The sequence below is a fragment of the Petromyzon marinus genome, chromosome 21 (genome assembly GCF_048934315.1).
Source record: "Petromyzon marinus isolate PM22_M1 ecotype Great Lakes invasive population chromosome 21, UKy_Petmar_22M1.pri1.0, whole genome shotgun sequence".
In the NCBI taxonomy this organism is placed as follows: Eukaryota; Metazoa; Chordata; class Hyperoartia; order Petromyzontiformes; family Petromyzontidae; genus Petromyzon; species Petromyzon marinus.
Window position 1 is genome coordinate 12,363,405 of NC_133687.1, and position 11,191 is coordinate 12,374,595.

General features: G+C 48.3%; 1 protein-coding gene across 2 annotated transcripts; it reads left to right on the top strand.

The window, feature by feature from the left end:
- CLDN12 (claudin 12) lies at nucleotides 1–11,191 on the top strand. Of its 2 annotated transcripts, XM_032957961.2 has the most exons (3): nucleotides 3–306; nucleotides 830–2,663; nucleotides 2,864–11,191. In XM_032957961.2, exons 2-3 carry the CDS (start codon nucleotides 2,130–2,132, stop codon nucleotides 3,332–3,334), a joined length of 1,005 nt encoding a protein of 334 aa, XP_032813852.1. In that variant the 5' UTR covers nucleotides 3–306; nucleotides 830–2,129; the 3' UTR covers nucleotides 3,335–11,191. The 2 variants fall into 2 exon arrangements, with proteins under 2 accessions (XP_075924716.1, XP_032813852.1); XM_076068601.1 differs by having other exon boundaries at nucleotides 1–2,663.

Below are 11,191 nucleotides of genomic sequence, written 5' to 3' on the forward strand. Positions count from 1 at the left end.
TCCATTTACCTTCCACTTGGTATCGTCTAAAACTTGCACCACGTGATGCGATCGGGCCAATCGTGGCGCCGCGTTTAGGGGGCTTCACGTTACCGCGGGTCTCACCTTTCGCTCTTTATTTTCGCTTTGAAACCCGTACGCTTATTTTACAAATTTAACGTTTGTTTGACCTCCTTTATTTTATTTTTTTCCGCGTCGCGTTTGTGTTCCAAGCGATCGATTAATGTTCTAAGTTTGAACGAAGGTGAAAACAATCCAGGCGGGAACGCGCGTCGCTACTGTCGGCCAGACTAGCGCGGGCCCGAGGTTTGAGTTCCAATTTTTTTGTTTTAATTAATGAAAATAAATGAATACACTCGACTATGTTATTGCATTCGTAACACTTGTTTTTAACGTATCTACATCATTAGTCGATAATTGTGCCTCTTTGATTCAAATCGTCAACATCGTCACGATTACTAAACCTCTCGCTGAGGGATCGATTCTTTGTTATCCACGGTCCGTGCGTTTATAGACTACGGGCGCGTACGTTGAAATAGTCGATAGCCGTCTGGGTGTTAATGTAAGTAATCTATATTGGTATCGATCGATATCGCGCACGCAGGGGTACGAGCGTATGACTCGGAAAATGTTTTGACTGAGGCGATTTCGGCGCCGGAATCGTTATCTTTGGAATGTCGGATAGCGATGGATTTGCCGCGACGTGCGTTAGTCACTCACTTTAGTGATCTTGATTCAACCAGTGGGATTCCTTATTAGCCGGCTTGTAGTAGTTGCTGTTTAACTCGTGTTGTTATTGTGTGTTTTTGTTTGTTATGCGTCTATTCAGAGTGGAGGTTTTTTTTCTTTATTCTGAGGGACATCGTGGCCACCTCACTGATTGACTGACGGTGACGTCGACTGGATCCCATCTCCCACCCGTGCGTGGCATTTCACTCCCGGTTGCCAACAACGGACAGCAACAAGCAGCACTCATTCAAAGTTGTGGTTTTACCGTCGTTGCTGTTGATTCTACGATGATAACGTGACGGTGACGGGGGGGGGGAGGGGGGTGGAGGACATTCGTACTGAGCAGGGCAGTGTGGGGTAGTGGGAATTGAACCTCCTGTCTCCGACCTAAGCGGCCAGTTCACAAGCGCCGTGACAGTCCGGCTGTGTCGTGAACAGCACGCACAGCCACCGATCAGCAGCCAGCCAGCCATCTGTCCTCTCAGCACCTTGCTCGTCCTTGTGTATGCATACATTTTTTTTAAAATATAAAGCGACTCGGATGTACCGGTCCTACTACAGAATTACCAAAGTCTTTTATGATATATCTCTTGCGCGTACATAACACGTGTTTGAAAAGTCTTCACACGGCCATGAACCGCCGCTGGCTGATCTCCAGAAGTGCAAACTCCTGTCTTGACTATGAAATAAGATCCCTGATCATAAAGCCATGGGTCCCCCGATAAGCGCCTGTTTTAGCCACAGAGAGCAGTGGTGCATGGCCAGCAGTGATGGGAGCTCATAGCCACCGTCATTAGTGACAGGGGGCACGCGTTTTTTTGTTTTGTTTTTGTGAGTTCATCTGCCCAGGGCAGTTTCCTGGATCTAGCCATAACTAAGGGAGGAGTAGTTGAGGTGGTTTTATCCCCCCCCCCCCTCGCCTCTTTTCGACAGCGTCATTAAGGCGTCACAATTCATTTTAGTTGTTTTAGAACACTTACTCTGACCTGCACATTTTTTAAAAAGAAAATACGCTGAATCCGTCAGAGGCTTTTGACTGCAGTCTAAATGTTTTCATGCAGCAAAGCAGCCATTGATGTTTAATTCGGATGAGAAGGTTTTAAATCAGGAATCTCAGAACCGAGCGGCAGGGAAATTTAATTTGCTACAAACACAACTCGACCGAGTTGGTCCCTCTGAGACGTAATTTAGGAGGTAAGGTTGAAAATAAACGGAAGCCATAAAATCGATACATTTTCAAAACCATTCTGAAATAAAACGAAACCACCGTCTCATCAATCAGATCTCAGCCAGGCTGAGCCCCGGTCGCCTTCCGATACGATCCACCACTGCAACCACCACCGCAACACCACCGTCGTTGCCATTGCGTCTGCCCCATCATCGCCTTGGCCGCCGCGACGATGTCGTGTGGCGGCTGCTTCCTGGTGCTGTGGTCGCTGTGCGGCGCCGCGGCACTCTGCTTGCTCGTCGCCGCCGCCCTCATGCCGTCGTGGCGCGACCTGATACTCGTGGACCCGACGAAGCGCTCCATCGTGGTGCGCCACGGCCTCTGGGTTCGCTGCGCCGGGTACGAGGGCGACGTCCCCGGCGGGGTGGTGTCGTGGGCGGCCGCGTGGTTTGGCCCCGACAGCGGAAAGGAGGGCGTGGATGGCGGAGGGAGCCCGGGCTGCGTGGTCCGCGACTCCGCGTGGCCGATAGCAACCGACTCGCTCGACCTGCGCCTGCTGCAGCTCGGCGTGCCGACCGCCTGCCTAGTGGCGCTCGTCGCGCTCGCGCTCAACGTGAGCGGCGCCGTGGTGCTCTGCCGGAGCGGGAGGCGTAGCGGCCGACTCTATGGTGAGGACGAAGACTCCACATCTTTGTCGTCGACGTCCTCTTCCTCCTCGTCAGAATTCAGCTCCAAGCGGAAGAGGAAGAAGAAGAAGGCGCAACAGGTATGAGACAGAGCAGGACGGGACATGGAGTCGGGTGTGCTCACTCCAAGGTAGGAAGAGGGTAGTTCAAGGCCTTTTTTTATTGTAATCACGGCATCTATATGTGTTCCTTCACCTTGCAATGCTGACACAATCTCAGCTGCTGGCCATGACCATGAACGTTTCTTCCTCCGTTCCCGCTTCCCACATCCCACTCGCAGTGCTGCCAGTTCAACCCGTGCGGCTGCCAGGTGGTGGCGTCGGTGCTGTACCTGCTGGCGAGCGCTCTGGTGCTGCCGCCCGCGCTGTGGGCGCTGCTGTCGGTCGACGAGCTGAACCGGGCGCACGTCTCGGGGGACGCGCGCTGGCGCCCCGGCGAGGCCGTGCCCGTGTGCCTGGCGGCCTGCGCGGGGCTGCTGGCGGCCGCGGGGGGCCTCGCCATGTGGTACTGCACCTGCCGCCCGCTGCCGCCGGCGCCACTACCGCCGGCGCCGCTCGCGCTGGGCTCGCTGCTGGGTATGGAGGCGCTGGGGCTGAGTGGCCGCGCCGGCCCGGCCGAGGCTTGCGGGCGCAGCACGCGGCAGAGCCATCGTACGACCGGCAGCTTCCCCGCCGGGCCGACGTCGGTGTCTTCGCGACCCATGTCCCGCGCCACCCTGGAGCTCGATATCCCCATGTACGAGTTGCACTAGCCTGACTAGACAGAGAGAGAGCAGAGGGGTCCCGGACGAACAGCTGAGCATGGCTTCGCACCATAGTTTGGAGACGTCCGTGCATTACGACCCCAGCGGGTCGTCACTGGAGCCGACGGACGGCTCCGCAGGCGAAAGTGTTCCCACGTGCGAGTTACGTCAGCACAGGGCTCCCCAACTGCCTTTACGTAAAGAGACAGATTAGTGAGACAACTAGATCGGATAGAAAAGAGAGATGAGAGAGCTGCAGACTGAGAGGTGCACGTTTGTTTTTGCCACGTGTACGGGCGTTATAATTTCACAATGCCATGCAACAATAACAAAACACTAACAATCGGTAATTTCATTACGTGTTAAATATAGATGAATATCTGCTGTAGAGAGTGCGGAAGGGGCGAGGGGTTAAGATGTGGTTTAGAAATACATGGTAGGGGGGGTGGGGGTGGAAAATGAGAGCGCGTGCTGTTACACTGGAGCACTGGAGAATGGGGGGGTGTGGGGTGGAGGTGGGCATCCGTACGTAGGACTCGGGTTTCACTCGAGGGGATGAGCAGCGGGTCAGTAAAACCGTACCGACTTCAAGGTGTCTCCCAGCTCAAACGAGCTTCGGGCGATGCTCGGTTGTGGAAATTCCATATTCCTGTGGCGGGGTCCAATCTCTCCATAGAATAGACTCGTGCAAAGGGGTACTCATTTCACACTCCTGGAGGAACGATGCGCCCAGTTTACCCCTGTCCAGGAATTGAATTTGTGACTTTCCCAACTGGAGAGTCGAGCCCTTCCACCTCAGCACTGCGCACCCAGACGCTTTAGCTGAGGGGTCGTAAAAGCACGGCTTGCCGGCCTCGTGTGCCGCCCATAATTGTGCGTGTGACCGTGTAGCCATGCCATGCCAGTTGGGTTCCTCGGCAGTACCCGACCACCCACAACCCATGCTTTTTGGCTCGTCAATAGGCAAGTCACGATGCCTATATTTATCAATCTGAAATAGATTCGTACGGTTACCCGACACGCGTCGAATCATGCATTCAAGAAACGTTTGCGATTTTTCATGTAAACCCTGCAGCTTGTAAAGGTTTGACGTGTAACAAGGAGTGATACAGAATGTTAACCAATTAGGACTCTTGATTGAGCTAAAATATTTGTCCGCCTATTTTAATCATGGATAAATGGTCATAACATACCACAGTGTTGGACTTACTCAAGATGAATTGACTTGAATCCATGGTGGAACGGCGATCATGCCGCATTCCGTTGTGTGTGTATTAAACCATAAATAAGCCATACTTTATAAGATACAGATAATTACCTTCAAATTTGCTCCCCTTTATCATTTGGATCATTTTGAAATGTTGACTGTGAGGATGCCTAATTTGCAGAAGTGCCCTTCTTTCTCTCAACCTAAACATTTTCCTAAGTAGTTGGGCATTCCTCCTGCCAAAACGTCACGTTTGTCTTCCCTAAACTAGAGGAACTTAACTTTTGACTTAACAAAAAGACCCAATTCGGGGCGCAGAATTGTGTACAAAACTTTTTAATATAACCCCTACCGACTGTCTACCACGTGATTTTACCCAAAAGTCCGCCACCGTTTACATTCCTATGCACGGGTTGCACTAGAATCGTTTGGAGGGGAACAAAAAAGAGAGGAGGTTTATTTTGTTAAGACAAATAAATATAGCACTAACGCACGGTGTGCCACCACGAACGCGTACCGCCTACGCCCGTGCTGGTGGCCGAGAAAAGCGTTTGCAGAAAAGCGTCCGCGGCATTTCAGGGTGTTGTTTGCTGAAAGAAAAAAAATGACTCCTTCACTTTTTCCTGTTGCAGTTTTAACTTTGGCTTTTGTGTTTACGCTAGCAGTCATGTTTATTGAGACGCATCCGATGTACTCTTTTTTGCACGGTTCATACTAAACATTCCAACATACAAGTTAATACTTTTCTGTATCGGTTGTTTAGCAATTTGGCTCAGAATTATTTGTAAAGTTACTTTTTATGCCCCTATCGTGACACCTCTTGGGCTTTGCAGAGGGGAACTTTGCTTCTTGTTTCTAAGACGGAACAATCAACCACAGCATTAGGATCTCATCACTGTAATGTGTTGAGAAACGCCGCTGCTATAATCACTGACGTGGCGCTTCCCACTCGGGTGGCAATGGCCTGCGTAGAGAGCAGGCCCCTTGCCTGGTCAATGTACCTCACCTGTGGGAGAAATATAAACATTCGCCCACCTTCCGCTGGACAAATAGCAACCGCACGCTATCGCTGCCGGGCCTACCCTTGCAGAAGAAGCCATGCCCACCTGCCATTGCTATTTGAACTCACCGGTTCGATTTTAAGGCTGTGTCGTCTTGCGACACTCTCGTTTCAGACTAGTTGAATGTCGCCAATATATTGGGGCGACTCCTAAATAAAAGTCTTGCTTAAAATCCCGAGGCAGTTGGTTGCCTGGCATCGGTGTGGACGGCACTATATATTTTTTTTACAATTGAAAGTATACGTTGTCCACTTCGTGAGGTACCCGTTTGTGGGAATGAGGATGGATAGCGGCTCTTCTGTTAAAGTCACGGCTGATTGATTCACGAGCAGTCACTGAGTGTAATTGCTAAGTGGGTTAGATAAGATGACTTAAAGCCAGCTGAGAGCTCCTTGAGAATGAAAGTCTCTCAAGGGTGACCAAGGCCCCGTTGGACATTGGGTTATTATCACATCCTCGTCAAGTGGCCTGTGGTTCTTCACTGCAAGGTTAGGCTGGGGTGGCACGTGTGGTACACGAGATCCAGCGATCGCACCGACACTTCAGATTTTGTCATTTTACTTTGTGTTGACATTTGAGCTGTAGAGTATTTTCCTCGAATAGACTACATACGTTTTAAATTATTTATTGATAAACACTTGCTTAACGGCATTTTTAGACCCTTGTTGTATACCACTTTTTTTGGCACTACGTTTTAATCGCAGCATTATTGATGTATATTTTAACTCGAGTAAGCCGTAGTAGTAGTACTCTCTTTTTTTACTGTAAATGCCATTGTGAGTTTACTTTTTCGCAATGCTCCGCAAGGGTTAAAACCCGATGTTGGCGAGGTGGGGGGGCAGTGTCAAACGAGCACGTGGACGGCGAGTTTTCTTCTCTTCACTCGCGCACTTGGCATTTCAGCCTGCGCGTTTATCCAAACGTCGTCGAGACGTTGACCGTACAAGAGCGTGACGTCCCCCCCGCTGTGTACGTTTAACTCCACAAAGGTCCGCTAACCCCCAGCCCTCACCCGCCGCCTTCGTGGCGACCGCGGTGCCACATTGTCCACAGTGTGATGGCCTGCGACGAGCTATTTTCTTTGTAAATAAATAGTATTTTTTCTCTACGAATTTTGTGCTTAGAAAGTTTGGAATTTCAGGGAGGCACCATGTCACGTGAAACAGACGAAGACTGCTATGAATTCGGAATATCATCCGCACGGGGTATAACGATGCATAATTTTAGCGATTAATATCGATTAAGCTCGCAACAAGCACCAAAACAATGCGTGTGCGTGAATCGACATTTTATGATTCCTGTGTGTTGCGTGGAATTGCTTTCACGTGACCCCTGGAGCCACTAGTGGTCGCTACTTCACAATACAGCAGAACAAAAACTAACGATATATTGAATCGAATTGCAATCGTGAATTTTGACAATTCTCATTGAACCCCTGGGCCAAGTGGGGTGGGTGAATTGTTGTACCCCAAATGAATGGTTTGGAATTCAGACCAAAGTAGACTATCTGACTAGAGAAGGTGATACTGAGTGACCACTGCTATGGGATTTGTACCCCAGCTCATATTAGTAGCGTGGGAAGCAGATTTGTTCTAAGACCAATATGTCCTGGACACAACAATTCGTCTGAAATACGGTCTCAAGACTGGAATGTTTTTAAAAAATAATATTTTATAACACTGTGTCATGCTGTTGTTAGTCGTGTGGATTGCGTAACCATACTTCACCACACTTGCCAATGTGGGTTTGTGAAAGGGGGCGGAGGGGAGCCCAGGACCGGTTTGAACGGCACTCGCCACCGACGTTGGCTATGGTCGGATATCGAACTGCGGTCATTAGAGTCATCGTGCAGTGCGCCAATCACTGCGCCACACCTTCTACACTGCAGGCTAGTAAGGCGTTCAAACTTTGGCAGTTTGATTCGTGTTTGATTCTAGGATTACCTTTAAGAGTTCAAATCCTTATTGTACACGTTACATCGCCGCTTAGATCTCGCGTGGAACGCGGGCACAAACACGTCCAGGGCTTGACTTTTTTAATCGAACTTTGCTTTAATTCTGCGTGCGCACATGTAGCAAAAACAATGAACCCCATTTGCTTCCCGTGACTTTTAACGTTTGGGACGTTTACTAAGCTTTCGTTTCGTGAAATGTCCCGCGGCGGGCGACGTGCGGTCGCCGATTAATTAACTAATCATGATCCTTTCCAACTCTTCTCAGCCTGCTCACTGACAATCATAACTCCACGCTCCTCTACCCCTGCGGGCTTAAGGAGAATCGATGCTGGAAATACTTTAACAGTGGTGTCATGAGGAGACAAGACAAAGCAAAAACACCAGCACGGGTTGATGCAGTCGAAATATCTAATTATGCTAGCACCATAACACCGATGACATTGTTCTGTAACTGAGAACAACTTTTACTTGTCTCTTAGCATCGCTGGTGCCACCAAAAAATTCGGAGCCCCACTGATGATGTGTTCATTGATACCATTAATGCACTGCACAGCTGCGTGGCACGTGGGGTCTGATAATGGCAAATTACAAAGTCACATCCGACTCGCTGGGGACTGAACTGAGGTTTAGGCACACGTGTGAAAAGGGAGGGGTGTGTGGACGTGAACCGAAAGTGACAGTGATACCGTGCGCAAATACTCAACGTGGAGTGGCAGGGTAATTGGTCGGCGGATGTCTGACATTCTGTTATTAAATTACGCCCCGGGTGATGTCAAGAAAAGTTTTAAAGTGGCTGCCTTGACAATCATTGTAACGGATTACTCTCTTTAAATACGCTTTTCTTAGTAACAATAAAAGTGGGATGGTCCAAAACACAGAACCTAAATGGGCTGCTGTGTCGGCGTTCAGTTGTCATTTCAAATCACTGGATTATAAGTGAAAATCAGATACAGATAATGTTAAGTTTTGGCATCGGCCCATCTTCAGAGCAAAAGTGGAAGGGAGAATGTGATTTTTATTGCCAGCATACTTCGATGTTTTATTTGTATCTAAATTCCTCAGCCCATATTCTTCCTCGAAACAACAGGGAGATATCATCTCGGGTGTGTTCTTCGCCTGGTTTTAAACGTTGAACTTTAGTCATTGAAGCAATTTTGGAACCAACCTTTTGCAATGTTGACTCGTGACGCTGCTGGTGATTAGTCGACTGCTGCCAAAGAACAGCCAGAAGTTTTTCAACAATTGCAATTATCTCCGGAACAACCTTTTAAGTCTGCCACTATTTCTGTATTTACGTCACATACCGAAGGTGTCTTTTTTTTTTGCTTTGCTTTGCAGACATGCCAAGTAGGCAGTTTTATGTTCATTGCGTTTTTATCCTTTCGTGTCATTTTTTTATACGTTAAGATTAAACTTCGGCTAAATTCAAACGATCTGTTATTTCAAACGGGAGCGTAACTTTCCACCGTCTTGAGATTTTTATTTCGCAAAATCGTTCGCAGCTATAACTCTCAATCTCATGCCTTATTTGCTCAGAAGAAGGGCTATTGCCGACGTCAGTATGTCACTTATTTGTCATAGGGCACTGTCTGCTAATGATGACAGTGGTTAAAGTATTTTCGGGAAGTTTTATCTTTGTGCGTCATGTGTAAACAGAGAGCAAGATGCTGCCTTAAAGTACACCGCTACCACCACCTCTGGGTAGTCTTGCGAAGTGTATAATCGATGACGTGGTGCGTAACCAATGACGTGGTGCGTAATCAATGACAGGGTGTGTAGCCTCACGTAAACCAGCCTCTCAAACGAGCTAGCGTCGACGTATCCTGTGACTTAGCAGGTTTTTGATAGCGTGCGCTTTGTAGATAGTTTTACGGCAAAACACTTGTGTGGATGTCACAGAATAATTGGGTACAGTCTGCTCTATAACGTGGTAGTTGCGTTCCTGAAAACCACCCCGTGGTGAAAAAAATCGCGATACAATAAATATCAAGCACAGTCCATGATAGCACGTGAGATGCGTATGCAGGCTGAACAAAGACTGGGGCACGTGGGTAGCATCTCGAAGCACCCAGCAGCATCCCGCCTTGTGTGATGCTAGGCCGAGGCAGCCGCACAACCGCTTATTCCTACTCGCGCGGTGTAGTTCCGTTAACTCAAATCGCATTATATCCAATTGACATGAAAATACGCATTATAGGAGAACAGACTGTATCGGTTTTACTCCTGGTGAAGCTACCCAACTTGCTGGTTTGGCCCAGGACGGTACTGATTTCTAAAAAGGATGTCCCACAGTGTCTTGAAACATTTGCAAAGATTACGATTTTTTTGTTCCCCCCCCGCCCCACCTAGTTTTAAAGGGTTTGGCCTCGTGCTTTTGAAACATGACAACTGGCAAAACGACGGAGCTACCGGACTCTTGAGTGGAGTTGGCTGAGGAGTTAACGGAGCGCTATGAGCAGTATCGCAGGGCCAGTGTCATAGAGAGTGAGGCCACTCAACTGCATAGGTGGGGCTAGTGAGCCATTGGGCATGGCTCACTGCAAATGTGCGTGAGGCTGATAAAATCGACTCGTTGAGCCTCCCAGAAATATTCTGTTTAAAAGCAAAAAAATATTTTTTTTTAAATGAAAAGGAGGTGGCCAGAGGCTTCGACATCAGCATGCTTTGGTGGGCCACATTTATTTGGTGGGCACCCCGATGACCCTGGGTTCAATTCCAGTCAGCAGTGCGTGCGATGAAAGTTCCTCAGGTGCAAGTGAGTTTGCGGTCTCACCCCGGTCACGAATGACTGCACAAAAAATCAATTTCATTGAATTCGGCTCTCCACATAATTTGGCTTAATGGCAACTCTAAGAATAATAAATATTGGTCTTAATGCCATGCGACGAATTTCAATCTCATGCAGAGTAATTTGTAAGTGCTGCGCTCTACTGTGTGTGTGGACTCGTGGTCACTTGAAGGGATCTCAAAGGTAGCTCTATGATATCCGCTTCTGTTGGCCGTTCCCACTGTGATATCCCAGGTTGCACTGCTCGCCCGAGAGATCGGAGAGAATCAATCGTCTCGTAACATGACGCCTGGCATTGAATTCGGATACACAATGAGGGGAAAATAGCATCAACAAAGCTGTTTTGGGCATCGTATATTTCGACTTGGTCGCATATAAAATAAACTGTCGTCGTTAAGTAACAGCGTGTTTTGTGAATGTGCGTTGCTCGTTACAAGATTAATCGTTGATTTGTAGGAAGCTTTTTGAGTGGTTCAAGCAAGAAGCCATAATTCTCAGCACAACCTTGCGAATTAAAACCCAAAACAGTCACTGTCATTTAAAAACTCGCTGTAAAATTCAAGTTAACGGTAAACTGTCTGTGGTTTGAGCGTTGAGGTTTCATGACACTTAACAAGACTAAGACGGTTCATACGACGAGTATTTTGTGTTGATCGTTTTTTTTTCCCTGTTTACTCTTGGCAAGACTTCGCAAGGAACACGGGTGTTCTATTTGAGGCTCCTGGCCCCACCGTTTTGAACGCCTTAAAATGTGAGCTACGTCGACGGGTCAACGCCGACGACTGTGCGAGTTTTGTGAGAAACCTGTAACGAACGCGAAAAGATCAAAATAAAATAAAATTACCCATCCGCACTA